The 27,990-nt window shown below is 50.4% G+C and overlaps 2 protein-coding genes across 4 annotated transcripts in view; one reads left to right on the top strand and one right to left on the bottom strand.

Annotated features, from left to right (window-relative positions):
* Nucleotides 1-449: 449 nt before the first annotated feature.
* NOL6 (nucleolar protein 6) lies at nt 450-27,956 on the bottom strand. Of its 3 annotated transcripts, none has more exons than XM_070459605.1 (26): nt 27,793-27,956; nt 12,595-12,801; nt 12,391-12,507; nt 10,585-10,764; nt 10,090-10,258; nt 9,717-9,851; nt 9,466-9,629; nt 9,257-9,377; nt 8,993-9,051; nt 8,577-8,678; nt 8,287-8,402; nt 7,937-8,114; nt 7,656-7,778; nt 7,335-7,483; nt 7,110-7,185; nt 6,733-6,873; nt 6,483-6,600; nt 6,246-6,400; nt 5,995-6,158; nt 4,514-4,666; nt 4,193-4,290; nt 3,317-3,441; nt 3,104-3,193; nt 2,533-2,727; nt 2,316-2,417; nt 450-2,143 (listed from the first exon to the last, which is right to left on the bottom strand). In XM_070459605.1, exons 1-26 carry the CDS (start codon nt 27,916-27,918, stop codon nt 1,994-1,996), a joined length of 3,513 nt encoding a protein of 1,170 aa, XP_070315706.1. In that variant the 5' UTR covers nt 27,919-27,956; the 3' UTR covers nt 450-1,993. The 3 variants fall into 3 exon arrangements, with proteins under 3 accessions (XP_070315706.1, XP_020771362.2, XP_020771364.2); XM_020915703.2 differs by lacking the exon at nt 27,793-27,956 and adding an exon at nt 13,857-14,121; XM_020915705.2 differs by lacking the exon at nt 27,793-27,956 and adding an exon at nt 13,975-14,121.
* Nucleotides 26,670-27,990, top strand: part of UBE2R2 (ubiquitin conjugating enzyme E2 R2) — a 93,643-nt gene continuing 92,322 nt past the window's right edge. Inside the window, exon 1 of the mRNA XM_070459610.1 lies at nt 26,670-27,309. Coding sequence (XP_070315711.1) covers nt 27,133-27,309 — 177 coding nt within the window. The 5' untranslated portion in view covers nt 26,670-27,132. The remainder of the gene's footprint in view (nt 27,310-27,990) is intronic.

The following is a 27,990-nucleotide window of genomic DNA, read 5'->3' as shown; positions in this document are numbered from 1 at the left end:
GAGAAAGCGCTCGAGGGACCAAAGGGGAAGGGAAGCTGAGGAGCCAGCGACAGCCACAGAGTGCGGGGCTCCGTGAGGGCTAGGGCTGCATCTCTGGCATCTCCCTGAAAGTCCAGCCGGGCACAGTGAGGTCTGGGGCCCATGAATGTCACAGGGAGGGAGGCGGACGCAGACCTCAGTTCACCCAGCCCATCAGTGTAACCTGTGCTGGCTTCAGCCCCAGGCCAGGTTGCCCCATGGCCCTGACAGACAGGGACCGACTCAGATTCAAAGACGACAGAACTGGGACAGAACTGGAAATCAGAGTTCCCGTGTGTGGTTAAGCATCTTGAGGATAAAGCCAGCTAGCCAAGCATCAAAGTCCCTCTACAAACAGGCCCCCGCCTGTTGCCGAACCTGTTCCCTCACTCAGAATATGAGGATAATGAGGAAAAGCAGTACTTCATAGGGCTGGTATGATTGTATGATCAATTTCCTTATGTAAGATATGGAAAATAACAAAGCGCACCCAGCCCTTATTAGGTAGACACTCAACAAACATCAACTTTTTTTTTCTTGGCCACGCTGCGCAACTCATTGGTTCTCTGCCTGACCAGGGATTGAACCTGGGCTGTTGGCTGTGAGACCTAACCACTGTGGAGTCCTAAGCACTGGACCAATCAGGGAATTCCCAACATCAACTTTTTATCACTTCTCAGGCCTTTCACCATCAAAACCTTACCCATTCTAGGCAGAGATCACAAATCAGGATTCTCTTTTCCTTGAAGGTCTTCTGGGGGCCTGCCCTGCCCTCCATCTGCCTGAGCTAGGGGCCCCTTCTGCCCACACCTGCATTCTGCTTGGGTGGAGCACTGTACTAGCTGTCATGGAATCTGTTCAAATATGTTTTCTGCCCCCAAAGAGCTGACCTGCAGGTGACAAGGTCGAAACCACATGGAAAAGGCAAAAAAGCTGAGGCCATGGGGAACTTAAAACAATTAAAAAAAAAAAAAAAAGATTTAATTTTAAATCAGAATTTAAGACAAGAGTTTATGCCACTATACATGACTGTGAAGAGAAGTGAATGGACAGTAATTGCTCTGATGTTTCAGAGGAAGAGCACCTTAGGCTGAGGGCGAGGGAAGGGTTTAAGGAGGAGTCACTGTTTGAGCTGAATCTGGAAAAACAGCCAGGATTAGGGAGAGGCTGCTGGGAGGGGGGTGTGGACCAGGCTGAAGGGAAGCAGCACCCCCTCCCTCGGGGCACTGGAGCTCCTGGAGAGCAGGTCTTGGTCCCACTCACGTCTGCACCCCCAAGGTGGGAGCACAGAGCCACCGACACCAGAGGCCAGGGCAGCACTGAGCGCTTTTTGCATCTCTCCTGGATGGGGGACTGACTACCAGTCCCTCTCAGCACTTCGCCCACCCGGCCCCTCCCTGTTTTCTGTGCTTTTCCATGTCTCCACCCCGGGAAGCAGCAGGACCAACCCAAGAGGGCGCTGTGCCCCTTCACCCCCTGAAGCCCCCTCTGCGCTGCTCGGTGCTGCCGCTGTGACCCTCAGGGCAGTGCCACACCTACTCTTGGCCCCGTAAAAGCCCTGACGCTGCAGCCAAGAGCGTACTGAGGTCAAGGCCCACATCCCAGCAGAGGGGTGGGGACAGAGCCTCAGCCCCGGGCACACAGTCTCTTCTCTGGACTTCTAGGAGCAACCTGGGAAGGAAAGCAAGGCCCAGGCCAGGCTGACAAGTAGCTGGATCTCCTGGGCTCACTCGGTGTCCCCTCTGAGCTGACTCCCAGTTCTCTTCTGGTCAGGTCCAGGAGACTGCACGGGACACCATTGCCCCCCCAGTGCTGGGGCATCAGACAGGAAATCAGGACGGGGATTTGTTGGGGACAAGGCAGCGTGCTCAGGCCAGCAAGCCCTCCTTGGAGGGTCTATCCACAGTGAGGGTGGTCAGGCCACTGACATCTTGCTCCAGAGGTCTGTCCATCGAGCTTGCTCCAAGGCTGGAGGTCACACGGTCCACCTCTCACTTCGGGCCTCCACAGCCTGGACCAGGCCTTCGCCCAGGATGGCAAAGTCCTCCAGGATGGCTTCGACATTGGGCACCATCACTGGCTCCCCGCCTTGAGACACCACCATGCGTCCCTTCGTGTTGGAGGCCTGGGGGGGCCAGAGACACGTGGACTGAAGTGTCATGAGAGGCACACACACAGACACCGAGACACACACGCTTCACGCCTGACACAGGGTCACCATGGAGCCACAGACGCACACGCCCACACAGAACACACGTGCACACTCAGGAAGAGACAACGGTCACCAGCCAGCTCACCTTGAAGGGCTGGGGCTGGAAGCTGGTGGGCTTCCAGAGGACACCGATCACCTCTCCGCCATGCTGGTCATAGAAGAAAAGAGCCAGGTGTCCGAAGGCCTCCTAGGAAAGGGCAGGACCGGAAAAGGACTACAGGTGGGAACCTGAGAGCCAACGCCACAGCCCCAGCTCACCTGGAAGCCTCCTTCCCAGGGCCAGCCAGCCCTTAAGGACCTACCCTGAGCTGTGCCAGGTAGAGCTGAGGCGGATCATAGCCCAGCACAGGCATGAGAGAGGAGGGCCCTGGCTCAGTGAGCAGGCCCCGGCAGAAGGAGGCAGCTGGCGAGTCCACGGCCTGGCGGTGCCGGGGGATGTGGTGGGGGGCCAGGCGGATCAGCACGTCGTACATGTCCAATGGTGGCCGGAACACGGTCTGAGGAAGGGGAGGGAGGGCTCAGCAGTGCCCACTGGGGAGCTGGAAACTGGACCACAAACCCCTCCACAGGCCCACTCTGCTTCCTTCCTTCCCTTCTGTCTGAGCCCCGATTAGGGGCCCAAATGCTCATCTCCAGGTGGGAACACCGGGACCCAGCTGGTGGCAGCTTGGGTTCCACAGGAGGATCGTGGGCTACAAGAGTGAAGCTGGGGCCACGGTTCTCCTCCAGCCTCCACAGCCAGGCACCATGGGCAGCTATGGCGCCTTCTCTGAATTCAAGTCTCACCAAACAAGGGCCCAAGAACTCTGGGCTTCCATGGCTCAAAGGCAGAGACCTCCAAGCCCTCGGAGTCAGTCTGGGTCAGGGGCTTACCCTGATGTCTCCGGGCCCCCGGGGATCCATAAGCTGCTTCTCTAGGACAGGCAAGGCCTCAGCTGCCAGGACCACGAGCTGGTGGAGGATCTGGGGAGGCACACACAGGTTATGCAGGTCAGACCTGACCACGGGTCTCTCTTAGCCCAGGCTGGGTCTGCTTTTTCCTTGAGGGAGAAAACTACACATTTGGGAGCAAGAATGCAACGAAACCTGGGGCGAGGGTCCATCCTGTGTCCATACGGAGCTTTTGCGATCTTGGGGGGTAACGATGACCATGACGGGGAGCTTTGCCCGGGTTGCCAGGAAGACACTGCGGATCTCCACCTGCTCTTCCGCTGTGAATTAGAGGGGGTCCTGGGTCAGCTGACCCCTCTCCCCAGACACCCCCTACTGCTCCAAGTCCTCCCACTGTGCCCACCACAGGGAGTCTCCAACATCCCCCACATGGCATAAGTGATGAAAGGGACACCGCATCTGCCTCAATCGGCAGGGTGGTAAACTTCCAGCCTGGGCCCAAAGCAGAATTTTCCACTGCCTGGCATCCTGGTCTGGTTTCCGGGCCTGCACAAGCTGAGGCCTGCCCCTGGCCCCCTCCTCCCCTGGGCTCCCACACACCTGGGGAATTAGAAAGCTGACACCCTCCTCTCTGCTGGGACCAGGAGTTCCTCACGTTACAAACAGAAGTCATCACTCACACTTTGAGGTTTGGGCACCTACTCCCACCTACACAGTTCCCTGGTCCACCTTAAGACTTCCGACCTGGTTTGCAGAATCCCTCTTCTTCCCTCCTCTTCCCTCCACAGTCCCCTAGGTAGCCTGCTCACTGCCCCTAGTGCGTTCTGTTTCTGATCATTACGTGGGCAAACCACATCTCTACAGCCTCACAGCTCCCTGAAGGCTGGATCTGGTCCTCTTCCTCCTTAATATTTCCCCATCCCTAGGCAGCCAGAATCAGGAGCAGACATCCCAGGTGCGGTAAGCAGAGAGAAAACCTAACAGGCTGACAGGGAAAACCCTTGCCTGCCCGCCTCTGCAACCCACAAACGGTAGTTCTTCCGGTAGTCTGACTCTCATCGTACCGCTTACCAGTGAGCTCATTGTTGAGGTTGACAATTAGGGGGTTGTTCTTCCAATCGAAGGTTGACATCAGGAAAAGGAACCGGAGGAAGCCGACCTGGGGGGAGCTGAGAGGAAGGAGTGAGCAGAGTGTCAGGGGCCCAGCCACATGCACAGCCCCCCACAGTCTGGGGAGCCTCGAGCCCTTAGTCTGGACTTCGGGGGGTTGGGGGTGTCTTAGAACCCCTTCTGCCCCTAGGTTCAGTCACCTCTCCCAAGTGGACTGAAGCAGCAAGGATGACACTGACTCCAGGGGAACGTCCTGGCTAGGGGAAAGGTGGAGGGCATCACCTGGGAGGGGTGAAGGGCTCAGGGTGCAGGAAAAGGGCAGCAGCCACCAGGTCCAGGCTCTCATCGGTGACCTCCCCACCCAGGAGCTGGGCACGCACCCACCGCTTGGCCAGCCGAGCCACAGCTGAGAAGGCTGGGTGTTGCTGCTGCAGCCTGTGGGAAGAAGAGGGTAGAGGCGGTGAGGCGCAGGCACTTGGGCCCAAGGACAGACTTTCTTTTTCTTTTTTACTTTTACAAAATCCCTTTCCCATTAACCAGTGGTTCCAGGGCTACATTTTTATTCTTTTGCTTATTCCACTATTCTGGGCTGCATGTACACAAGGAAACGGTCAGCTTGTATTCCAAAATTCAATTTCCTTGTTTCTTCTCTGAAAGTTCATAGGTTTCCCATTCCTTCCATCCTCCAGCATAGTGTTGAGCACTGTTAAAGTCCAGAGATATTCCTGTGACCACAGCCTTCTTGCTTCTCACTCCAGCTAAACAAGAAAACACTAGATTGTCAGATTTGGATGGCTTTACTTCTTTGTACTTCTCTTTTTTTTTTTTTTCACAGAAGCGAAAAATAGAATGGTGATTGTCAAGGACTGCAGGGAGGGGAAATGGGAAGTTGTTGTTTCAGTTCTGCAAGATGAAAAAATGCTGGATGTGGGTATGTGGGTACACTTAATAGTATTGAAAAAGTAAAGTGAAAGTGTTAGTCTATCAGTCATGTCTGCCTCTTTGCGACCCCATGCACTGCAACCTGCCAGGCTCCTCTGTCCATGGGATTCTCCGGGCAAGAACACTGGAGTGGATTGCCATTTCCTTCTCCATGTACTTCTCTTTGAAGTCTATTGTAGAGCTTCACCTACATCATCCAATGGTATATTGATGGACCCGGGGATTTTTCCATACTCATGAATTTCCCATGGCTCTCTAACATCAATTAACATAATTTTTTTGGACTTCAGGAGGTTTTTAAAGTTCCATATAAGTGACATCTTGACAAACAGTGGTACAAAAATTGTGGCAGCTTCTTTTTATTGACTTCAAACCCAGAGCGCAGCCTCTGCAGACCCTAAGATCGTCTGGCAAGTACTCCAGGGCAGCAAGCGCTGAGGCACCATCGCTGCTAACTACTTTGTTCTCCCAAGGACAGACTTTCAGCCTGACCACTCAACATTCACCCAACACTGGCCTCTGTGCTAATGTGCTATATGATCATACATGTATGATCTCATGTCTTCATAACTGCAAGAGGTTGTTCCTAGCATGATTACCATTTTACAGACGAGAAAAATCAGGTGTGTGTGGGGGGGATTTGGGCTCAAGGGAGAAAGCCAGTTAAGTTTTCGGCAGGGCCAGAATCCTAGCACTTCTAGCACTTGCCTGACTTCAGCCCAGCACTCACATCCCTAACTGGCCTGACTCCGCAGACAGATGGCCAGGCGACCAGGAGGGACTGGGAGAGGGGCTCCGAGAGCCTGTGCAGGTGGCCTTACCCATGCAAGGCGCTGGTGAGCAGGGGCAGCTGCCTCGTGTCCCTCTCAAGGCGGAGGGAGGCGGGGGTGTCCCTCAGCGACACCATCCCCTCGGGGCTCCGCGTCTCTTTCAGGATCTGCGGCTCCCGCTGGTAGGCCACACGGATTCGGAACACAAACCCGTCCTGTGGGGAGAGGGGAGGGGGTGGGAGAGGGGGCGCCTGACGCCCCGTCCCTTCCTCCCCCGTATCCCTGCCCAGCGCCCGCCTAACCTTGAGGACGTCGGTGTGCGTGGCCGTGGCGCGGCATGGCAGCCCGTGCTGCTGAGTCAGCAGCTCCGCCAGGCGCAGCTGGAAGGCGGCACGGACCCTGCGAATGGCATCGGCATCCTGTGGCCACTGCCCACTGCCCTCCAGGTGACACACCACTGTGGAGAAGAGGGGGAGGCCTCAGTCTACGGCCGGGGGTGGAGAGCGGTCCCTTTTGGCCCCTTGCAAGCGCTCCCTCACCAGTCATGGGCTCCACGTAGGCTGGGCAGGGCTTGTCAGGCCGGGGCAACAGCGAGGCCCGCTCTCGCAGATGCTCATAGAAGGAGTGGGCTGGACGGACTGGGGTTGGCGGGAACACCTGCGGGAGAAGGGAGGCTGAGAAAGAGGACGGGGAGGGGGGTGCCCAGAGTCAGGGCGCTGGAAGGGAGAGTACTGGGTGAGTGAGGCAGAGGGGGGTGTCACCCAGAGGAAGGGGCTCCCTGCTCCTGACCTCAGTATAGCGCAGCACAGGGTGAGCGCCCTGCACGGCAGACACGGTCAGCGGCAGACCATCCAGGCCCCACAGCAGGCGGCTGAGGTCGTCGTAGCAACGCACTGCAGCTGCCAGGGCCTCCTCACCGGTGCTGGAGGTCTGAGGGGAGAAAAGACAATCGGCAGGGCAGGACCTTACAGGAGAGCCCGACCAACCAGGATGCAGCCCTGCTGCTGCTGCAGAGTCAGAGGGCCCCCTGCTGGACACTATGGGAAGCGCAGCCTGGTGGGGGGGCGGCTCTCCAGCCCCATTCCCGCCCCCACCAAATCCAGTCACACAGGCTACTCACCCAACCTTCCCTAGCCTTGACCCCAGCTCTAAACCAGGGCCCTCACCTCCTTCAGGCCTTGAATCAGTGCGTCCAGGAGGCCCCCCGTATAGTGGACACAGGTATCTGGAATGTCAGCGTGGCTGGAAAAGGGACACAGAGAGTGTGGGCAGTGGGGGCCAGGGAGAGAGCTGCTGGATATGAGCAGCTTACCCCAAAAGCTTGGGCCAGAGCCTCCTAAGAGGCTCCGCAGCCCATGGCCGCTTCCTGATATTCAGATGCTAACACTCACAGTGCCAAGAGATGAGTGGCCACTTGGTGGGGAATGAGACGCTTCTGGGCCATAGACGCAGCCTCCCAGACCACAGCTTCCCGAATTGCTCCATCCTGGAAGCGCCGAAGCTCGGAGCGAGAGCCCCAGAACTGGCGGAAGCCGGCAGCCTAGGGAGAAGACGATGATGGTAGGAGAGAGCAATAGGGCAGGGTTTCTGTCAGAAATCTCCCGACAGGGCTCGAGCCAGGGGCAAAAGGATAGTCCACCCCATTCCTGCCAGCACACATGCTGGGCTTCCCAAGACAGGGCAGAATCACCCCGAGACCCCCAGCTCCTCACCTCAGGCTGGTCAGCCTCAGGACCCAGCTCAAGAACACTGGTCAGCCCCTCAGGCCGGAGGAGCAATCCCAGGGTCAGGACACCCGGATCTCTATGCTTTGGTGGCTCCTGGCTGATGTCCCACTGCAGGGTGTAGAGAGGCCGAGCTCAGTCCAAGTGCCCCCCAGCTGGGTCAGGAAACCCCCTTTCTAGTTCGAGGGATGGTGTTATCTTGTGTATCCCCTGGGCCCCAGGGTCCTCCTCTCTCAGTCCCAGAAACTCCCCAACCCACCCCACCTCACCTCTGAGACTGGGGGCCGAGAGTGGGCCAGCAGCTGCAGCCGGGACCCCAGGCCCTGCTCCAGGAGGGTGGTGAGTGGGCCCAAAGCCGCTGAGACATAGTCCCCACCGAGATCCTGTAGCTCTGGCCACAGCTTCAGCCGGTGACATGCTGCCTGCAGGCGACTCAGTGGACGGAGGCTGGGGGGTGTGGAGGCAGGGAGGGACAAAGAGGGGGCATCAAGTACTGCTGGCCCCAGGTATTACCCCCGCCATCACTAGGGAGATCGATCAGAGTACCAGGTGGAAGATCTCGGCCCCCTCACTAGCCCTGAGGCAACAGGACTCACTGACACATCACCCTGAAACTCACTGCAGGATGTGGTCAAAAGCCCGGATCATGGGTTTGGGAGTCATCAAGAGCAGCTGGAACCCATCGTCAGCTTTGCTGTCCAGGAGCGCCATAGACAACCGAGCCTCATGCTGCACCTGGGGTCACAGAGCAAGCAAGGAACCCGCCATGTGAGACCAGCAGTGCTGCTCTCTCCCCTTACTGAACCCAGGGCCCAGACGCAAAGACATGCTCTAGAGAGGAGTTGCTGGTGCCCTGGTGCTGGCAGAAGGGACAGGGTCTGCGCTGGGACACTGGGAGACAACTGGTACCTGGTGGTAAGTGGAAGCAGTGACATCAGCACAGAAGTTTAGACGGCCTGAGGAGTCCAGGAAGACAACAGGGAAGGCCTGGTGGAAGTCAGCCAGGGCCGGCTGGGAGAGAGAGAGAGAAGTCAGAAGACCCAGTCAGGGCTGGGCCTTAACTTCAGGGCTCCGGGCCGACTTGTGTGTGCGTGCTAAGCTGCTTCAGTCGTGTCCGACTCTTTGTGATCCCGTAGACTCCCACCAGGCTCCTCTATCCATGGGATTCTCCAGGCAAGAACACTGGAGTGGGTTGCCATGGCCTCCTCCAGGGGATCTTCCCGACCCAGGGATCAAACCCTTGTCTCATGTTTCCTGCATTGGCAGGCTGGTTCTTTACCACTAGCGCCACCTGGGAAGACCAAACTCAGCACCGCCCTACTCACCAGGGAGGGATCTGAGCTGAAGCATAAACTGACCCCGTTGACGGTCAGATCTGTACTGGCTGAAATGAACCAGAGAAGGTGGTGGTGTCAGAAGGTATCCCCCTTTCTAAGGACCCAGTCCCTGTGACACCCACCCTCCAGACAGGTGACTGCAACTGTCTGACTCAGAGGTTCACTTTATTCCTCTGTCTGAGGACAATAAACCAAATGATCCCTGATGGGGATGATCAGGACCCTTGGCCTTTCCGAGTCCAGCCGCCTCACCCAGAAACTGCAGGGTGCTTCTCAGCACCTGGTAGCCACTCATGGTGGTGTGGATCTTGCGTGTGGACACAAGGAAGGCCACCACCATGGAGACAAGGAACCCGCTGAATCCTCCCAGGCCCTGAGGGAGAAACAGATGGAGAGGCCGAAGCTCAGAGCCAGCCCACCACTCAGCGAGGCCCGGGGAAACCGGGCCATTTCCAGCTCACCTTGTCCAGTTCCCGCTGCCGCAGCCAGACCTTCAGAAGTGCCACCCCGTCCTTCAGTCCTGAGGCTGAGCCCAGCACAGCTGACAGCAGCTGCATGTGGGATTCAAGAGCTATGTCCTGCAGGAGCCATGTGTTGTAGTGGGGGGTGGGGGGTTCTGGGCTACCTGTGGGAGGAAAGGGGGAACCATGAGAGGAGAGAGCCCTACAATACCCTTTCCTCCAACCCAGCCTTGACACCACTGTCTACTCACCATCCCCCGAAGGACTTTGCCCTCGGTACCAGGCAGAGCGCACGTTGCTCTTGGATGGCAGCAGGCGGCACGGGCGGAAGAAGTCAGGTGGAGGGCAGGGATGCAGACGGACGGTAACCAAACGCTCATCCTTCCCTGGGGGAGACGGGTGATGCTGAGACCCTACAGCTGCCCTGGAGTCAGAGAAGCCCCTGCACTATTCCCCCACAAGGGTCCCATGCCTGCCCACCTCAGGATTTGAGGTCCCAATACCCTTCCCCTGAGACCTGAGGCCCAAGTCTTCTCTCACCATGGACTTAAGGCCCCTGTGCCTCCCCCACCAGATCTGCCCATCACCCCATGCTGTGCCTTCCACCCAGCGTGTGCCTCCCACCGTGAGGCCGCAGCAGCAGCGAGGGTTTCAGGTGGCAGCCATTGGTGTAGGAAAAGCGAACACTGCCGAAAAGTGGGTCCTTGGCCAGGTGGTGAGCCAAGTGGGCCAGGTAGAGGGCACGCTTGCGGAAATAGCGCTGGTTCAGCCCATCCTTGTCCTGTAGGATCTCCTGGAGGGGGTCAGAAGAGAGAGAGACGGCCAAGTTGCTTGATTGTTTGCTGATGGAGGACTTGGGGGCCAAGATGAAGCCAAGGTGAGAGCAAAGCTTGGCAACCCCATCTGCTGGCAAGGATGCCAAAGTCAAGGCCAGCAACACCATATCTTGGATGAGGAAGGCAAAGTGCTGCTCCGTCAGGACAACTGCAGTGGTCTGTTCTTTAGATTCAAAATTCAAATTTCAATCCTCTGGCAAGTGGGAGGTGGGAAAAAGAAAGGGATCCAGGATTTGTAGGTGGTGGAATGGCAGACCTCTCCATCCCAAACTCTGGATCTTACCCTGGGTATAGTCAGTGCCACATCCACATTGATGTCCGGCCGGATGCAGGTGCCCAGAAGGTAACTTCCCACAACAGTGACCTGGGCTGGGGGCAGGAAACGGAAACGGCCCTTCACAGTATAGGGCACTTGGTGGATAGGGACTTGAACCCCATCTGGGAGCCATGCCTGGTTGGTGAGCTGCAGAAATAGACAGTGACACATATTTGATTACCTTCCTAACACATCCCCTTAATGTCTAGTAGACATCTCAAATTCAGCATGTCAAAACGTCTGAAACCAAACTCCTGATCTTCCTATAAATATGTCTTCCCCATTAAGGCAACTCCATACTAGCTGCTCAAGCTAAAAATGTTTAAATCACCTTGACTCATCTCTGTTAAGAGCTCCCATTTGGGGACTTCCCTGATGGTACAGTGGTTAAGATACTGTACATACTCCCAATGCAGGGGGTATGGGTTCAATCCCTGGTCAGGGAACTAGATCACATATGCTGCAACTAAGGGTGAGCATGCCACCACTAAGACCCAGTGCAGCCAAATAAATAAATAAAGGTTAAGAGGAAACAAACACCCATTTCACTTTCCAAAGGTATCCAGACACTGATCACTTCTCTACTCTATCCTAGTCGGAGCCATTTTTCAGTGGATTACTGCACAACAGGTTCCTAACTAGTCTCCCTGATTTCATCTTTGTTCCCCTCCATTCTACTTTTAATAGTCTGGGTGAACTTCTTAAAACGGAAGTTAGATCACAGAATCACTTTATAAAACAACAACAACAAAACAAAACAAAAACAAAACACTGTCGTTATCCCCAGCTCACCCAAATTGTTAGTCCCTCAGTTGTATCCGACTCTTTGCAACCCCGTGGACTGTAGCCCTGCCAGGCTCCTTTGTCCATGGAATCCTCCAGGCAAGAATACTGGAGTGGGTTGCCATTCCCTTCTCCAGGCGATCTTCCTAACCCAGGGATCAAACTCAGGTCTCCTGCGTTGCAGGCAGATTTTTTACCATTTAAGCCACCAGGGAAGCCCCAGAGCAACAGCTCAAAGTCGCTGTTCTGGTGCACAAGGCCCTGCATGATATACCCGCTTCCTCCATTTCCTTCCTAAACTCACCTCCTTCTATCTTCCCTTCACTCATTCCAAGGAAGTACCAGACCTATTCTTGCCTTTGAGCCTCTGAGTAGGCTGTTTCCCCTTCCTGGAATGATCTTCTTCCCTTAAATATCTACACGGCTGACTCACTTTCTTTACACAAATGTCACTTTAGTAAGGCCTACCTCAACCACCTATTTAAAGTTGCCAACCACTCTCATCCTCTGATATTCCCATGATCCCCTTAATGTGTCCTTCTTCCTTTTTCCATAGTGCTTACCACCACTTCCTAACACTGCCATACAGTTTACTTGTCATGTTCATTATATTAGTGTCCATATTCCAACACTAGAACACAGGCTGCTTTGCTCACTGATGTATCCTAAGAATCCCTGGAGGAGGGCATGGCAACCCACTCCAGTATTCTCACCTGGACAATCCCCATGGACAGAAGAGCCTGGTAGGCTACAGTCTGCGGGGTTGCAAAGAATCGGACACTACTGAGCGACTAAGCACAACACATCCTAAGAACACAACTACTGCAAGGCACGTAAGTGTTTGCTGAATGAACAAATAAGTGACTGCACTCCCAGCTGAGCCTTCTGGCAGTGAGAATGAACTCCCTAGCACCCCATCCCCTTCAAAGAACAGCAAGGTCCCTGAGGACCTTTTCTGGGCTTTCCAATTCCCTCCACTACTTGACTTACCTCTGTCTCAGGGGTTGAGGGCACCTTCATGATCCGCTGGTTGACCTCCTGTAGGAAAACATCAATCCGCTCTTTCTTCTTCTCTGACAGCCTCACTTCCTTTAGTAACTCCTCTACCTGTAAGATGGTGCAGAAGAAAGTAGTACTTCAGCCTCAGGGTCTCAGCCCATCCCTCTAATCCAAGCCCCAACCACCCAACAGTACCTGTAAACGAAGCAAGCTGGAATGGAACAGACTCTCAGTCTCCCGAAGGCGACTGAGCTCCTCATTGGTAGGTTCCTTGTAGAGTTCTGCCCGGCTGAGCTTCACAGGCTGCAGGAGGCCCTCCCCTGGAGACCCAGCTATCTTACGTTTCTTTAAGGATTCCTTCTTCCCCTCTTTGCCTGTGCCTTCCAGAGCTGACTCCATCACCTGTGGCCAATGAGAGAGAGAAGCCGGGGTGACATCACAGACATCCAGCATCCACTGCCTGTTGTGCCACCAGGACCAGATGCAGGTAAAGGTTTCACCTGCTCCTAGTCTCTCTTGAACAGGAATCAGATTGTGTAAAACTCAGAATAATTTTTAGTTAAAAGAATTTACCGAGCTCTAGACTGAAAACTCCTTGAGTTGAGGATTCCCATCTAACAGCACAAGCATGTAGCTCTGCTTGGAGTCAGTACGGGTAATAGCTGAATGGGCCCTGGAAGCAAAGCTGAGCTCCTTGTACTTCCAAGTTACAAGACCTTCTCTTCTGATGAGTTAGTAATGGAACGTCGCAAATGCCAACTCCACTCTTGCTCTATCCAAATCCTGCCAGGTTACACACACGCAGCCCCTGCCCCAGCAAGCCCTGACTAGAGGCTATATCAGTATACGTTAAGTGCTCAGTGATGGCGCCTACTGGTTCTGAAGGATATACTAAGTAAATCATTCAATCCTTATAATAATACTAACCGAAAACAAACACCTGAACGAAGCTCCGTTGAGCTTGTGGTTCCAGTTGGTATGATTAAACTGTGAGCAGGCTTCAAACCCTGGTCTGCGAGATCCCAAACCTGCTACCCTGCAGCCCTGGGCTCCGCCCCCCTCCACGGTTCCACAGCCGGAAGGGCCTTACTGTAGCGCGCCAGGACTGCCACCACGTGGGGAGCACAAAACTAGACACGGGAGGGGAGAAAATCCTGCCCAAGGTCCACAAGGACTTAGGGGAAAGACCCAAGCCGCGGAAGGGAACGGGGGTGGGTCTCTTCAATCTCAAGGTGTAGAGCTAACGAACAGAGACGGTCCATAGGTTTTACTACTTTGCAAGTAAAGCCAAGTTCTATCTCCCTTAGCAAGCCCTGTCTCGGTATCCTAAGCTGGAAGCATCGGGGGAAATGAGGCTCTGCCCTAAGGGGCCACTCTCGTGCCCCTCGCTAGCAAGCTGTTGGGTTCTGCTGTCTCCGGCACGCGGCGCATCCCTTCCTCCCAGGCCGCTCGCCCACCTCCGGCTCCCCAGCAGTTCCGCGATGCTCCGCTCTCGCAGGTGCGGGGCCCATCCCCCACGTATCGCTCTCGCACTTTGGGTTTAAACTCCACTTGCTCTGAAGAGATTACACTCACGTTGGCAGAAATGACCAAACCTCGGCAGAAACGCGGGTATCGGCGTTAGGAAGCCTCATGGCAAAGAACCCCGCCCAGTTCCAGAACCATTGGGTGAGTGCCTGAGGAGTCGCTCGCCATTGGTTTCTGTCACGCTCCAGGACCGCCCATTATGGGGGAGGGGCCAAACAGAGTTCTCCGATTTACGGCCTCTTTGCGACTCCAGACCGGAAGCTTGCCGGTAACTTGGCGGTTGCTTCCGTTTTTCCTCACTTCCTCCTCTTGGAACACCGGGGAAAGGGCGGGGCTAACTTGGGCCTTCGGGGGAGGGTTTGTTTACGTAAGTGATTCTCTTCTCGCTTTATCAATTAACCGATCTCGTCAGTTCTACTTCCAAAATATGTCTTGAGTTTATTCATTTTGTGTGTGTGTGTTAAGTCACTTCAGTCTTGTCCCATTCTTTGCGACCGTCCTGACTGTAGCCTGCTAGACTCCTGTGTCACTGGGATTCTCTGGGCAAGAATACTGGAGTGGGTTGCCATGCCCATCTCCAGGGGATTTTCCTGACTCAGGGATCAAACCCGCCTCTCTTAGGTCTCCTGCCTGTTGGCAGCCTGGTTCTTAACCACTAGCACCACCTGGGAGGCCCCAGGACTATCTCTTCAGTTCAGTTCAGTCCAGTCGCTCAGTCGTGTCCGACTCTGCGACCCCATGGATTGGAGCACGCCAGGCTTCCTTGCCCTTTTTGTAGTCATAATTCAATTATAAAATTCAAGAAATGTAACTTTCATTCAATACTATCATATAAAGCCCATATTCACATTTTGCCAGTTATCTCAATAATACCCTTTACATAGTAGCGTTTTATCTCCTGGTTCAAGATCAGGCATCTATTTAGGCATCATCTTTTTTTTTTCCTCTCAGTCTGAATCTGGAACATATTCTGTCTCTTTTTTCTTTTTTGTTGTGTGTGTGTATGTGTTGGTTTTTGGTTTTGCCACGCTGTGCAGCATGTGGGATCTTAGTTCTCTGATCAGGGATGGTACCCTTGCCCCGTGCATGAGAAGTGCAGAATCTTAACTGCTGGACTGCCAGGGAAGTCCATTTTTCCCCCCAACAACAGTCTTGAAGAATATAGCATAGTTTCATTCGATAGCTTTTTCTTTAAATCTTTTTTGTTGAAGTATGCAGTGGTAGACTCTGCCTGCCAAGGCAAAATACATAAGAGATCTGGGTTCAATCCCTGTGTCAGGAAGATCTCCTGGAGTAGGAAATGGGAACCCCCCTTCAGTATTCTTGCCTGGAAAATTCCATGGACAGAGGCGCCTGGCGGTCACAGAGTCAGACACCACTAAGCACCCATGCACAACACACATATGGAAAAATTCACATTTCTCAAGGATACACCTTCGATAGTCACAAACTAAACATACATACTCAACTCATCAAAAAAAAAAAGAAGGAACTTCCCTTGTGGTCCAGTGGTTAAGAATCTGCCTGCCAATTCAGGAGACACAGGTTCAATTCCTGGTCCAGGAAGATCCCACACACCACGGAGCCACTAAGCATGTGCACCCTAACTACTGAGCTCGAACTCTAGAACTCGTGAGCCACAACTACTGAAGCCCACATGTCCTAGAGCCAGTACTCCACAACCCGAGAAGCCACCAAAATGATAAGTCCACGCACCACAATGAAGACTAGAACCTGCTCACTGCAACAGGAGAAAACCCAGGAGCAGTAACGAAGACCCAGTGAGGCCAAAAATAAACACAAAAATAAATTTTAAAAGAAAAGAACATTTTCTGCACCTTTCCAGTCTCCCCTCATGCTGCCTTTTAGTCACCACCCTGGAAAGATAACCACTGTCCTGACTTCTAATAGCATAAGTTAGCTTATGCAATGCTTTTAAAGAAATTTTCACAGAAGTGGTCTTGTCCTTCTTCAATATGTTTTCACATGCTTGCCAGAATGGGTATTCTGCAACTGAAACCCTATCATGTCACGCTCCTCTTAAAAACTTATCAGTGGCTGGCTACCAATTTCACTTAGAATGAATGAAATGAATGAATGAATGAATGAAATACAGACTTCTACAAGGCCATGATCAATATATTCCCTCACTCACTAGCCCATCTTTTTTCTCAATACTCTACCCCTTCATCACTGAGCTCCAGCAATATCCACCTTCTTTCAATTCCTTGGTTGTATCAAGTTCTTTCTTATCTCAGAGACTTGAGCCAAGCTGTTTGCTCGGCATGGAATGCTTCTCGGAAAATTTTTCCCTTTCATCCCCCAGCTTTCAGTGTAAATAACATGTCTATAGTTAGGCCTTCACTGATCACCCAACCTGAAATATGTTTTCCCTTATCTCTTCACCCAATTGATTCCTTTTTTTTTTTTAGCACTTTAAAAAAAATTATTTATTTGACTGTGTCGGGTCTTAGCTGTGGCACATGGGAGCTTCATTGCAAGACACACACTCTTAAATTGTGGGATGCGGGTTTAGTGGCCCCGCGGCGTGTTAGATCTTAGTTCCCAGACCAGGGATCAAACCCACAGCCTCTGCACTGCAAGGCAGATCCTTAAACACTGGGCCACCAGGGAAGTTCCCTCTTTAGCACTTTTAAAAATGATTTTTCATTATCAATTGTCTACCTCTCCATCCTTGACTGTGAGTCTGTGAAAACAAGGATCAGGTGTACATGTCCAATACCCAGTACACTGTACATCCTCAGTAAGTGTTTACTGACTGAATGATGTGACCATTGTCAACCTTTCAACCTTGTCTGTCATCATTGTCTCCTTCAAATATTAAGGCCCAGCCATATGGAACTACTTGGGAATTTCCCTACTCTATCTTGCTTTCTTGTCCTGGGCTTTTGAGCTTACCACCTTCTTTGCTACCAATGTTTTGATTTTTTTTTCACAGCCTTATTGAGATAAAATTGACATATAACTGTTAAAGTTGTACAACGTGATGACTTGTTGCACACATATTGCAAAATGGTTACCTCAGTAAGATTAGTTAACACATTTAACATATCCTTCACCTCACCTAATTACCATTTGTTGTTTTGATGAGAACATTTAAGATCTATTCTTACAGCTATTTTCAAGTATTCAGTTCAGTTATTCAGTCATGTCCAACTCTTTGCAACCCCATGGACTGCAGCATGCCAGGCCTCCCTGGCCATCACCGACTCCCAAAGTTTACTCAAACTCATGTCCGTTGAGTCAGTGATGCCATCCAGCCATCTCATCCTCTGTCGTCCCCTTTTCCTCCCACACTCAATCTTTCCCAGCATCAGGGTCTTTTCAGATGAGTCAGTTCTTTGCATCAGGTGGCCAAAGTATTGGCGTTTCAGCTTCAGCATCAGTCCTCCCAATGAATATTCAGGACTGATTTCCTTTAGGATGGACTGGTTGGATATCCTTGCTGTCCAAGAGACTCTCAAGAGTCTTCTCTAACACCATGGTTCAAAAGCATCAATGCTTCAGTGCTGAGCTTTCTTTATAGTCCAACTCTCACATCCATACATGGCTACTAGAAAAACCATAGCCTTGACTAGATGGACCTTTGTTGGCAAAGTAATGTCCCTGCTTTTTAATATGCTGTCTACAATACAATATTTTAAACTATAGTCTTCATGCTGTACACTAGATCCCTAGAACTTATTCCTCTATAACTGGAAGTTGGTACCCTTTAACCAATATCTCTTTTCCCCTACCCGCCAGGGCCTGGCAAACACCAATCTACTTTCTGTTTCTGAGTCTGACTTCTCTGGATCCTGCATGTCAGTGAGATACTACAGTGTCTGTTTCTTTCTAACCAGGCCATACAGCTTACAGGATCTCAGTTCCCTGATCAGAGAGTGAGCCCAGGCCATGGCAGTGAAAGTTTGGATCCTAACCACTAAGCCATCAGGGACTCCCAGACATTACAGTATTTGTCTTTCTCTGATTTATTTCACTTAGCGTAATTCCCTCAGTGTTCATCCATGTTGTCCCAAATGGCAAAGTTTCCTTCTTTATAGTTGAAGAGTATTTTGATTGTTAAGTAAGGTGTCCTGGAGGAGATGGGACTGGCGCTGAGTCCAGAAGTATGACTTGACTTTGAACTGACCAAGGGAGGATATGCCATCCTGGAAGTCTGAGGAAGGGCCAGAGATTAGTCAACTTTTCATTCCACAACATCAAGACCTGTACTATGTCAAGGAGAAAGATAAACAAGACATAATGATCACAAGCCAGAAATCTGGAATAATGCTCTTGCCTTTACATTTCACAGGCTGATGATCCCTGTATTCATTTAAACAACCTCAGAGAGGTTTCTTCTGACCCTGTCTCCATTTAAAATTGCATCCACCCCGGTGGTTTCAGTCTTGGCTGCCCACTTTAATCACCTTCATTAGTATTCACCAAAACGTGCAATAATCTTATTTATCTACTAATTACTTGCTTTTGTCTGTTTCTGTCTCAACCACTAGAATATAAATTCTTTGAGGGCAGAACCCAGTCATTTGTCTCATTCACTACTGTATCCTTGGCATTAAGCACAGGGCCTGCCATATAGCAGGCAGTCAATAAATATTTGTTGAATGAGTGAATCACTTTTTAAAAATATAAATACAAATTTTATTATTTGCTCAATGTGGGAAATATCTAAATCACAGAATTAAGGAAAATCAAATTTGTTTTATGTCAAAGATCGACCAAAGTCATGTTTATAAAATGAACAATTTAAAATTAGAAGCCAATGTATAATGTTTGTCTTTCAGAGAAGCCCTGGATATATAATAATTTTTTAATATAATAATTTTTAGCTATTTTTTCTTTTATTTACAATGTTTGGGCAAAATAATTTTATCTTTTTTTAATGCTATTTTTAAAGAAATGACAGAGGTAAGAAAATATCCTATACTCTTGAAAATATTGTTAGCGTGGTATTGTTTAGTTGCTAAGTCATATCTGACTTTTTTGCAACCCCATGGCCTATATCCCACCAGGCTCCTCTGTCCATGGGATTTCCCAAGCAAGAATACTGGAATGGATTGCCATTTCCTCCTCCATGAATGTCTCTTTCTTAGGAGCACCTTAGAGACTGAGAGAAAGATGTAAACAAATAGTTGCCGTAGAGCATATATGTACAGATTGCTGTGGGCACATTAGACTAGGAACAGCAAGGTGGCTACAAGCAGTCACACCAAAGTGGGATGGCCAAGGTTCAACTTCAGGTTCTACCAGTCACTCACTGGGTTACCTTTAAAACTATTCCCCTCACATTAGGACTTGAACCCATGTACCAGGGCTCAAACATGACCAGACCCCACAGTCTTCCTACCAATATCACACACCTGATTTCAGGGCTTAATGAAGCTCATCGCAGAAAGAATTATGAGCAAAAAAGTGATAGGTAAGAAGTGGATTTATTTAGAGAGAGATACACACTCTACAGACAGAGGGTAAACCATTTCAAAATATGAGACTGGCCTCAAAATATGATGTGGTTAGCTTTTACAGTCTGCGTAATTTCGTAGGCTAATGAGCAGGAGGATTATCCCAACTATTTTAGGGAAGGGGCAAAGATTTCCAGGAATTGGTCCACCACCCACTTTTTGGTCTTTAATGGTCGGGCTTAAAGTTTCGTGGCACCCATGGGAATGTCATTTAGCTTGCAGATATGTTACAATGAGTGTATACTGAGGTTCAATGTCTAGCGGAACTTGCTTCATCCACTATGTTGGACCCATTTGGTTCTAGTCAGTTTATATCATGTCCTTGGGCTACATCATTCTTTTAAAGTTCGTGCCTTGCCCCCTTCTCTCCTGTTTCACCTTGAGTAATTGTCTTAACATCCCTAAGCCTTGAATATTTCTCTGTGCTTTAGTTGCTCACTCACTCAGATCTGACTCACTGTGACCCTACAGATGGTAGCCTGCCAGGCTCCTCTGTCCAGGGGATTCTCCAGGCAAGAATACTGGAGTGGGTTGCCATTCCCTTCTCCAGAGGATCTTCCCAACCCAGGAATCGAACCCAGGTCTCCCGCATCGCAGGAAGAGTCTTTACTGTCTAAGCCACCAGGGCAGCCCTAGATATTTCTAGTAATGATCATGTCGTGGATTTTTGTCAGAATTAAGTGAGATTTACCACGTGTGGAGAGCCTGTCACATACTGATGCATAGCAAATCTTAGCTGTTGTTTTTAAAGGAAGATTGTGCCTCCTTAGAAGCACCATTTAAGACTTACATGTATTAACATATGCAAAATGAAACAAAATAGGGGCCTCTTTAAAAAAGTCATTCTAGGGAGTTCCTTGGTGGCCTAGTGATTAAGATTCTGGGCTTTCACTAAATGGTCCAGGTTCAATCCCTGACCAGGGAAACAATTTCCCAAAAGCCATGCAGTTCAGTTCAGTCACTCAGTCATGCCTGACTTTGCAACCCAATGGACTGCAACAGGCTAGGCTTCCCTGTCCATCACCAACTCCCAAAGCTTACTCAAACTCTTGTGTCTATGGCATTACCTAGTACTCTCCAGCCAGGGCTCCTCTAAAGAATCTATTACCTTTCTTACAAGAGAAAAGATGTGGAAATAAATGAGAAGGAGGGTTTTTGCTTTAGAAAAGTTAATTCTGACTTTACAGAATTTTTTTTTTTTTTTGGCCACACTGCATGGCACTGCAGCCATGAAAGTCAGTGATGCTGACTTTGAGTCAGTGATGCTATCCAACCATCTCATCCTCTGTCGTCCCCTTCTCCTCCCACCTTCAATCTTTCCCAGCATTACGGGCTTTTCAAGTGAGTCAGTTCTTCGCATCAGGTGGCCAAAGTATTGGAGTTTCAGCTTCAGCATCAGTCCTTTTAATGAATATTCAGGACTGATTTCTTTAGGATTGACTGCTTTGATCTCTTTGCAGTCCAAGGGACTTTCAAAAGTCTCCTCCAACCCCACAGTGCAAAAGCATCCATTCTTCGGCACTCTGCTTCTTTATAGTCCAACTCTTACATCCATACATGACTACTGGAAAAACCATAGCTTTTATTAGATGGACCTTTGTTGGCAAAGTAATGTCTCTGATTTTAAATATGCTAACTAGGTTGGTCACAGCTTTTCTTCCAAGGAGCAACCATCTTTTAATTTCATGGCTGCAGTGCCATGCAGTGCGGCAAAAAAAAAAAGTTATTCTGTACAGTCAGAATTAACTTTTATAAAGCAAAAACCCTCCCTCTTATTTATTTCCACATCTTTTGTCTTTGTAAGAAAGGTAATAGATTTTTTACAGGAGCCCTGGCTAGAAAGAGTACCAGGTGATGCCAAAGAAACTAGGGATAAACGTCCTGTTTTCTTTGCCACCAGAGGGCACCAGTCAGTCAAGTCAATCTTTGCTGCTGCTACCTGTCATGAAACTAAGAAAGCTCTAGGAAGCTGTTTCTGACATTCATTTTTTGTGCTGTAAAGTAGCCAAACATTATAGTAGCTTGAATACGGTTATGTATAGCTTAAAAAAGAAGAGAAGCTAAAGACAAAGGAGAAAAGGAAAGATATACCCATTTGAATGCAGAGTTCCAAAGAATAGCATGGAGAGATAAGAAAGCCTTCTTCAGTGATCAGTGCAAAGAAATAGAGGAAAACAATAGAATGGGAAAGACTAGAGATCTCTTCGAGAACATTAGAGATACCAAGGGAACATTTCATGCAAAGATGGGCACAATAAAGGACAGAAATGCTATAGACCTAACAGAAGCAGAAGATAATAAGAAGAGGTGGGAAGAATGCACAGAAGAACTATACAAAAGAAGATCTTCATGACCCAGATAACCACGATGGTGTGATCACTCACCTAGAGCCAGACATCCTGAAATATGAAGTCAAGTGGGCCTTAGGAAACATCACTAAAAACAAAGCTAAAAAAATTAAAATAAAAAATAAAAAAATGGAAACAAAGCTAGTGGAGGTGATGGAATTCCAGTTGAGCTATTTCAAATCCTAAAAGACGATGCTGTTAAAGTGCTGCACTCAATATTCTAGCAAATTTGGAAAACTCAGCAGTGGCCACGGGACTGGAAAAGGTCAGTTTTCATCCCAATCCCAAAGAAAGGCAATGACAAAGAATGTTCAAACTACCACACAATTGCACTCATGTCACACGCTAGCAAAATAATGCTCAAAATACTCCAAGTTAGGCTTCAGCAGTATGTGAACCATGAACTTCCAGATGTTCAAGCTGGATTTGGAAAAGGCAGAGGACCCAGAGATCAAATTGCCAACATCTGTTGGATCATCAAAAAAGCAAGAGAAACATCTGCTTTATTGACTAGGCCAAAGCTTTAGACTGTGTGGATCACAACAAACCGTGGAAAATTCTTCAAGAGATGGGAATACCAGACCACCTGACCTGACTCCTGAGAAATCTGTCTGCAGGTCAAGAAGCAACAGTTAGAACCAGACAAGGCACAACAGACTGGTTCCAAATCGGGGAAGGAGTACATCAAGGCTGTATATTGTCACCCTGCTTATTTAACTTCTATGCAGAGCACGCTATGTGAAATGCTGGGCTGGATGAAGCACAAGCTGGAATCAAGGTTGCTGGGAGAAATAACCTCAGATATGCAGATGACACCACCCTTATGGCAGAAAGCAAAGAAAAACTAAAGAACCTCTTGATGAAAGTGAAAGAGGAGAGTGAAAAAGCTGGCTTAAAACTCAGCATTCAGAAAACTAAGATCATGGCATCTGGTCCCATCACTTCATGGTAAATAGATGGGGAAACAGTGGGAACAGTGACACACTTTATTTTCTTGGGCTCCAAAATCACTGCAGATGGTGACTGAAGTCATGAAATTAAAAGATGCTTGCTCTTTGGAAGAAAAATCATGGCAAACCTGAATAGCATATTAAAAAGCAGAGACATTACTTTGCCAACAAAGGTCCATCTAGTCAAAGCCATGGTTTTTCCAGTAGTCATCTATGGATGTGAGAGTTTGACAATAAAGAAGGCTGAGTGCCAAAAAATTGATATTTTTGAACTGTGGTGTTGAAAAAGACTCTTGAGGGTCCCTTGGACTGCAAGGAGATCAAAACAGTCAATCCTAAAGGAAATCAGTACTTTAATTTGGGAAGGACTGACGCTGAAGCTGAAACTCCAATACTTTGGCCAACTGATGAGAAGAACCCACTCATTGGAAAAGACCCTGATGCTGTGAAAGATTGAGAGTGGGAAGAGCAGGGGATGACAGAGGATGAGATGGTTGGATGGCATCACTGACTCGATGAACACGAATTTGAGCAAGCTCCAGGAGTTGGTAAGAGACAGGGAAGCCTGGCATGCTGCAGTCCATGGGGTCGCAAAGAGGCAGACACAACTGAGGGACTGAACTGATATGGATATGAGCAAGACCCATTGTCCTTACAGAACAGGACACCTACTGTGTGTCTGAGAGACCCTATTAGACTACAGGGGTGGAGAGTGAGGCTTAATTTGTGATTCATTGTTGTTATTGTTGTTGTTACTGATTATCTTCCTGCCTTTGGTTGTGGGCCCTTCAGAACAACTACTTAGTATCTATTTTGTGTCAGAGAGTGTCCTAGTTGCTGAGGATCCAGGGATGAATAAGACCCAGTTGCAACCTACTGATAATGTCTCACCTGCTAAGGTAAAAAGGCATGATACAAGTCCTGTGGAATTTGACTTCCTCTGACCTGAGGATGGAGTCTTTAGACAGCTCATTAAGATACTAGGCTGTGAGCTTCCTTGATAGGTATATGTTTATTAGTCACCTATCTTAGGGTCATGGCATTGTGAATACTTGAGTTTGTGAGTTGATTTGAGTCCAGGGAGCGGTATTTGGTCTGGGTGCCGGGTGTATGTTCCAGTGACTTAAGACTAGGAATCTGCCATCTTCTGGGTCAGGGTGAGGCTGTGATGAGTTTATGTGGGTGAAATGCTTTGAAGATTAACTTTCTGCCTATTTATCTACTCATAGCCTTGCTATTAAAAGTGTCAACATCATCACCCACATTTCCAGGTCAGCAATCTTCTTGTCCTTAAATGGAGTGGGGGGAGGAGGAGAAATCAGAAACAGTCATACTCCATCCTTTGGGAATGAGGGGCTACACTCACTAAGATGCACTCTAATGCCAGTGAAGTTTGGCCTCAAGACCAAGAGAATAGAGTTGGGAGCTAAGGAATGATTATTCAAAATACTGAGGCTTTTGGAGAAGGAAATGGCAACCCACTCCAGTATTCTTGCCTGGAAAAATCCATGGACAGAAGAGTCTGGCGGGCTGAAGTCCATGGGATTACATGACTGAGCATGTGTGCATGAGGGTGGAGGGAGATGGGTTGGTAGCAATAAACTGGTAGAACTAAAAAAAAAAAAAAATACTGAGGCTTTGTGTCTGAGAAAAAAATAACACCAACAACAAAATGAAGGGGCTCTTTCCTTGTGGATAGTGCATAGTGACTTCCTTCTTAAGAGGACAGAAACGAGGTAAAAAGAATAACTTTACAGTGGAGAAACCTGACACACTAGGTCAGCCAGGTGATTGAGGTCAATATCAGCATATCAACAACAGTCATGTTGATATTATGTGCTCTTGATATGATGTGATGAAAATATTTTTCTCCTGGGATCTCTTCCCCTGTGGGCATGCTGAGTTGCTCAGTCATATCTGACTCTTTGCGACCCCATGGACTGTAGCCAGCCAGGCTCCTCTGTCTATGGAATTTTCCAGACAAGAATACTGGGGTAGGCTGCGATTTTCTCCTCCAGGGGATCTTCCTGACCCGGGATTGAACCAGCATCTCCTGCATTGGCAGGCAGATTAGAATTCTTTACCACTGAGCCACCTGGGAAGCCCCAGGATCTCTCCCCAAACTCCAGTTTAATCATGAGAAAAACATCACAAATTCTAGCTGAGGAATATTCTAAAGTATACTTGACCAGTACTGTTCAAAACTTTCAAAGTCATCCTTGTCAAAAACAAGGAAAGTCTGAGAAACTTTCTTAGTCAAGAGGAGCCTTAATAAAATATGAAAACTAAATATAGTTTCTAGGATGGGATCCTGGAACAGAATAGGAACATTAGGTAAAATCTAAGGAAATGTGAGTAACTAAGATTTTAGTTAATAATATATCAACATTGGTTTATTTATTGTAATAAATGTACTATACTAATGTAAGATGTTAATAAGGGGAAATTGAATGCCAGGTATATGGAAATTATCTGTACTATTTTGTTTGTTTTTTTGTCTATTAAAAAATGGAGGGAGTGGTATCCAGAATATAATTATGCCTTAAAAAAATTTTTTTTTTCTTATTTTAAAGTTCCTACTTATAGAGCATTTACCATATGCTGGTCATTGTGCTAAACTCTGTACATGGATGATTTCATTTAATTTTTATAATTGTTTATATATTAGGCATAATTAACCTCTTTTACAGAAGCTGATGAAAAAGGAAGAGGTAATAGAATATAAATGGTGGAGCCAGGATTGGACCCAGGGATGTTTCTGATCCCAGAATTCTAAGTGTGTGGTACTCACAGTATCCTGGCTTTTCTAGAAAATGTTCAGTTTTCATAGGACAGGGCTTCCAAAGAGAAACAGGGCCTAAATTATGGGGATTGCAGTCCATTTCCACATCTCACTTCAGTCATGATTATTTTAAAACAACTCCAGTTCTAAGATCTGTAGGGGGTCAAAGTTCAACCAAGTACCTCATTTTACAAACGGGTAAATGGAGGATAGCCACAGCATTTGTTCCAAATCACACAGAAAAGGGCCAGGAACCCAGGTTCAGTCTGTATGATTATTTCTCTTTTTATTTCCCACAACTTCCTCTTTGTAGTTAAGAAGGGAAGTTAGAAACTGACCTATCTGCTTTCCTAATTTCTCGGATGGGAAACTGCACTTCAACCCCCTAAGTTGTTAACACGCTGCTCTCCAAGGACACAATGGCATGAGGACCGGACCTGCAGAAACGTCAGGACGCTTGTTCCCACCGACAAAACCCGCACTGTCAGCACATCCTTGTCAAGCACCTACTGAGTGCTGGGACCACAGACCGTGTGTCATGGCGGGCTGGGGAGGGGACGTTAGGCCTGCAGAGGATCAGGACGCAGGAGGACAACTGCGGGAGGCCTCAGGATACAAGTAGGGGGAGGAGGGCGATGACAGCTCTAGGACAGAGGTCCCTTCCCGGGCGCGCCTTTGAAAGCGTAGCGTCAAGCCGCACAACCCTCATTTTGTGGCCAAGGACATCCCCAGGGGCCATCCTCAAACCCCGGCCCCCAGCGCCACCCCCAACAGCCACTTGGCCCTTTAAGGGCGGGGGACGCGCGCCGGCGTCACAAAGCGCCGCCACCTGGCGGGGCGGCGGAGAGGAGGCGGGGACGTGGGAGGAGGAGGAGGGGGGGGAGCAGGAGAAGGAGGAGGAGGAGGAGGAGGAGGAGGAGGAGGAGGAAGAGGAGGAAGAGGAGGGCGGGGCGCGCGCACGCGCGGCGCGTCGGGCCGCTCGCCGCCTAGAGCCGCCCTCCGCCAAGAGCCGCCCTCCCTCCCGACGCGCGCCCCTCCTCCCTCCCTCCTTCTTCTCGGCTTCGTCGCTCCCGCGGCGCGAGGCGCTCTCGCTCTTCTCCTCCTCCTCTCCGCCGTCGCCCCTCCCCCCGCGCAGCCGCCGCCGCCGCCGCGAGACCCCCGCGTGTCGCGCTTCCCCCGCCCTTCGGCCCCGCGCGCCCTTCGGCCCCGGCGGCCCCGGAGGAGAACAAGAGAGCGAGCGAGCGCGGCGCTCCCGGGCCATCCCGGCCCGGTCTCCTCACCGTCGCCGGCCTTTCGCCGCCTTCCTCTGTTTCCACCTCTTCTCCCCCCCCCCCTCCCATCAAGTTGAGGCCCCCTCCGGGGGGGGGAGGCCCGAGACGCGGAGCGAATTTCTTTAACTCTCTCCACCCCTCCCCCCACCCCTGCCCGAGTGTGAGGAGAAGGGCCCGGCCCGGCCCGCGTCGTGTGTGAGGAGGAACCGGGCCGGCCCACGGGCCGTGTGGGGCCTGGTCCGGGCCGCCGGGTGTGTGAAGAGAGGGGCCCGGAGCGGCCGGGCAGAGGGCGAGCGGAGGGGAGGGGCCTGGTCCGGCCCGGCTGGTGCGTGAGGACTGGGGCCCCGGCCCGGCGCCGCCGCCGCCGCGATGGCCCAGCAGCAGATGACCAGTTCGCAGAAGGCCCTGATGCTCGAGCTGAAATCCCTACAGGAGGAACCGGTGGAGGGCTTCCGGATCACCCTGGTGGATGAATCCGACCTCTACAACTGGGAGGTTGCCATCTTCGGACCCCCTAACACGCTCTACGAAGGCGGCTACTTCAAGGTACCTCCACCCCCTCTCAGACTAGGCTTCCCCCGGCGGAGGCCGCGGTTTTCGGCTGTTTTCCCGGCCGAGAGTGGGAGCGCGGGGGAGCGGAGGGGGCTCCTCACCCCGGCAGCCCCCTCCCCCCATCCGTGGAGGCAGGAAGGCCTCGCTTGCTCACCCGGTGCCTTTTCTTTGTCATGGGGGCGGGGGCGGGAGGCCTGCCTGCACCGGGAAATAGGAAAGCCTCTGTGGCTAGGGTAGTGGCTACCGGAGGAGGAGGGGGGAGGTCTTTGTTTTGTTTCCCCCGCCGAGGGTGTACGGAAAGAAAGGTGGTCTGTCCCCCACGGCCTCCCATCAGAACCATCTCTGCGCCGGCTGGAACTACCCCAGAGGGCAGAGTGACCTGCACTTATGGGATTGGACCTTTTTTGGGGGTGGGGGTGGGGGGTAGGAGGGTGGGGGAGGGGTATCGGCCTGTCATTCCAGAGGCTGCCTACTGACCTGACATTTTGGGGATTTGAAGGCTTCTTGCATATAGTGGTGGTTCCAACTTCGCATTCCAGTGGGTGGTAATGGAGAATAGGACCCTAGGGGTGGTAAACAAGGTCGCCTGCGTTTTCTTGCCATCAGCCACCTGAGGGAACTCGAATTTAGCCCCCTTTCTGTCCACATTTTCTATTTACTTCAGTGCTGTTTGAA

Source organism: Odocoileus virginianus, chromosome 31, assembly GCF_023699985.2.
Source record: "Odocoileus virginianus isolate 20LAN1187 ecotype Illinois chromosome 31, Ovbor_1.2, whole genome shotgun sequence".
NCBI lineage: Eukaryota > Metazoa > Chordata > Mammalia > Artiodactyla > Cervidae > Odocoileus > Odocoileus virginianus.
Note: the sequence above shows the minus strand (reverse complement) of the source record. Positions and strands in the feature narration are given on the sequence as shown.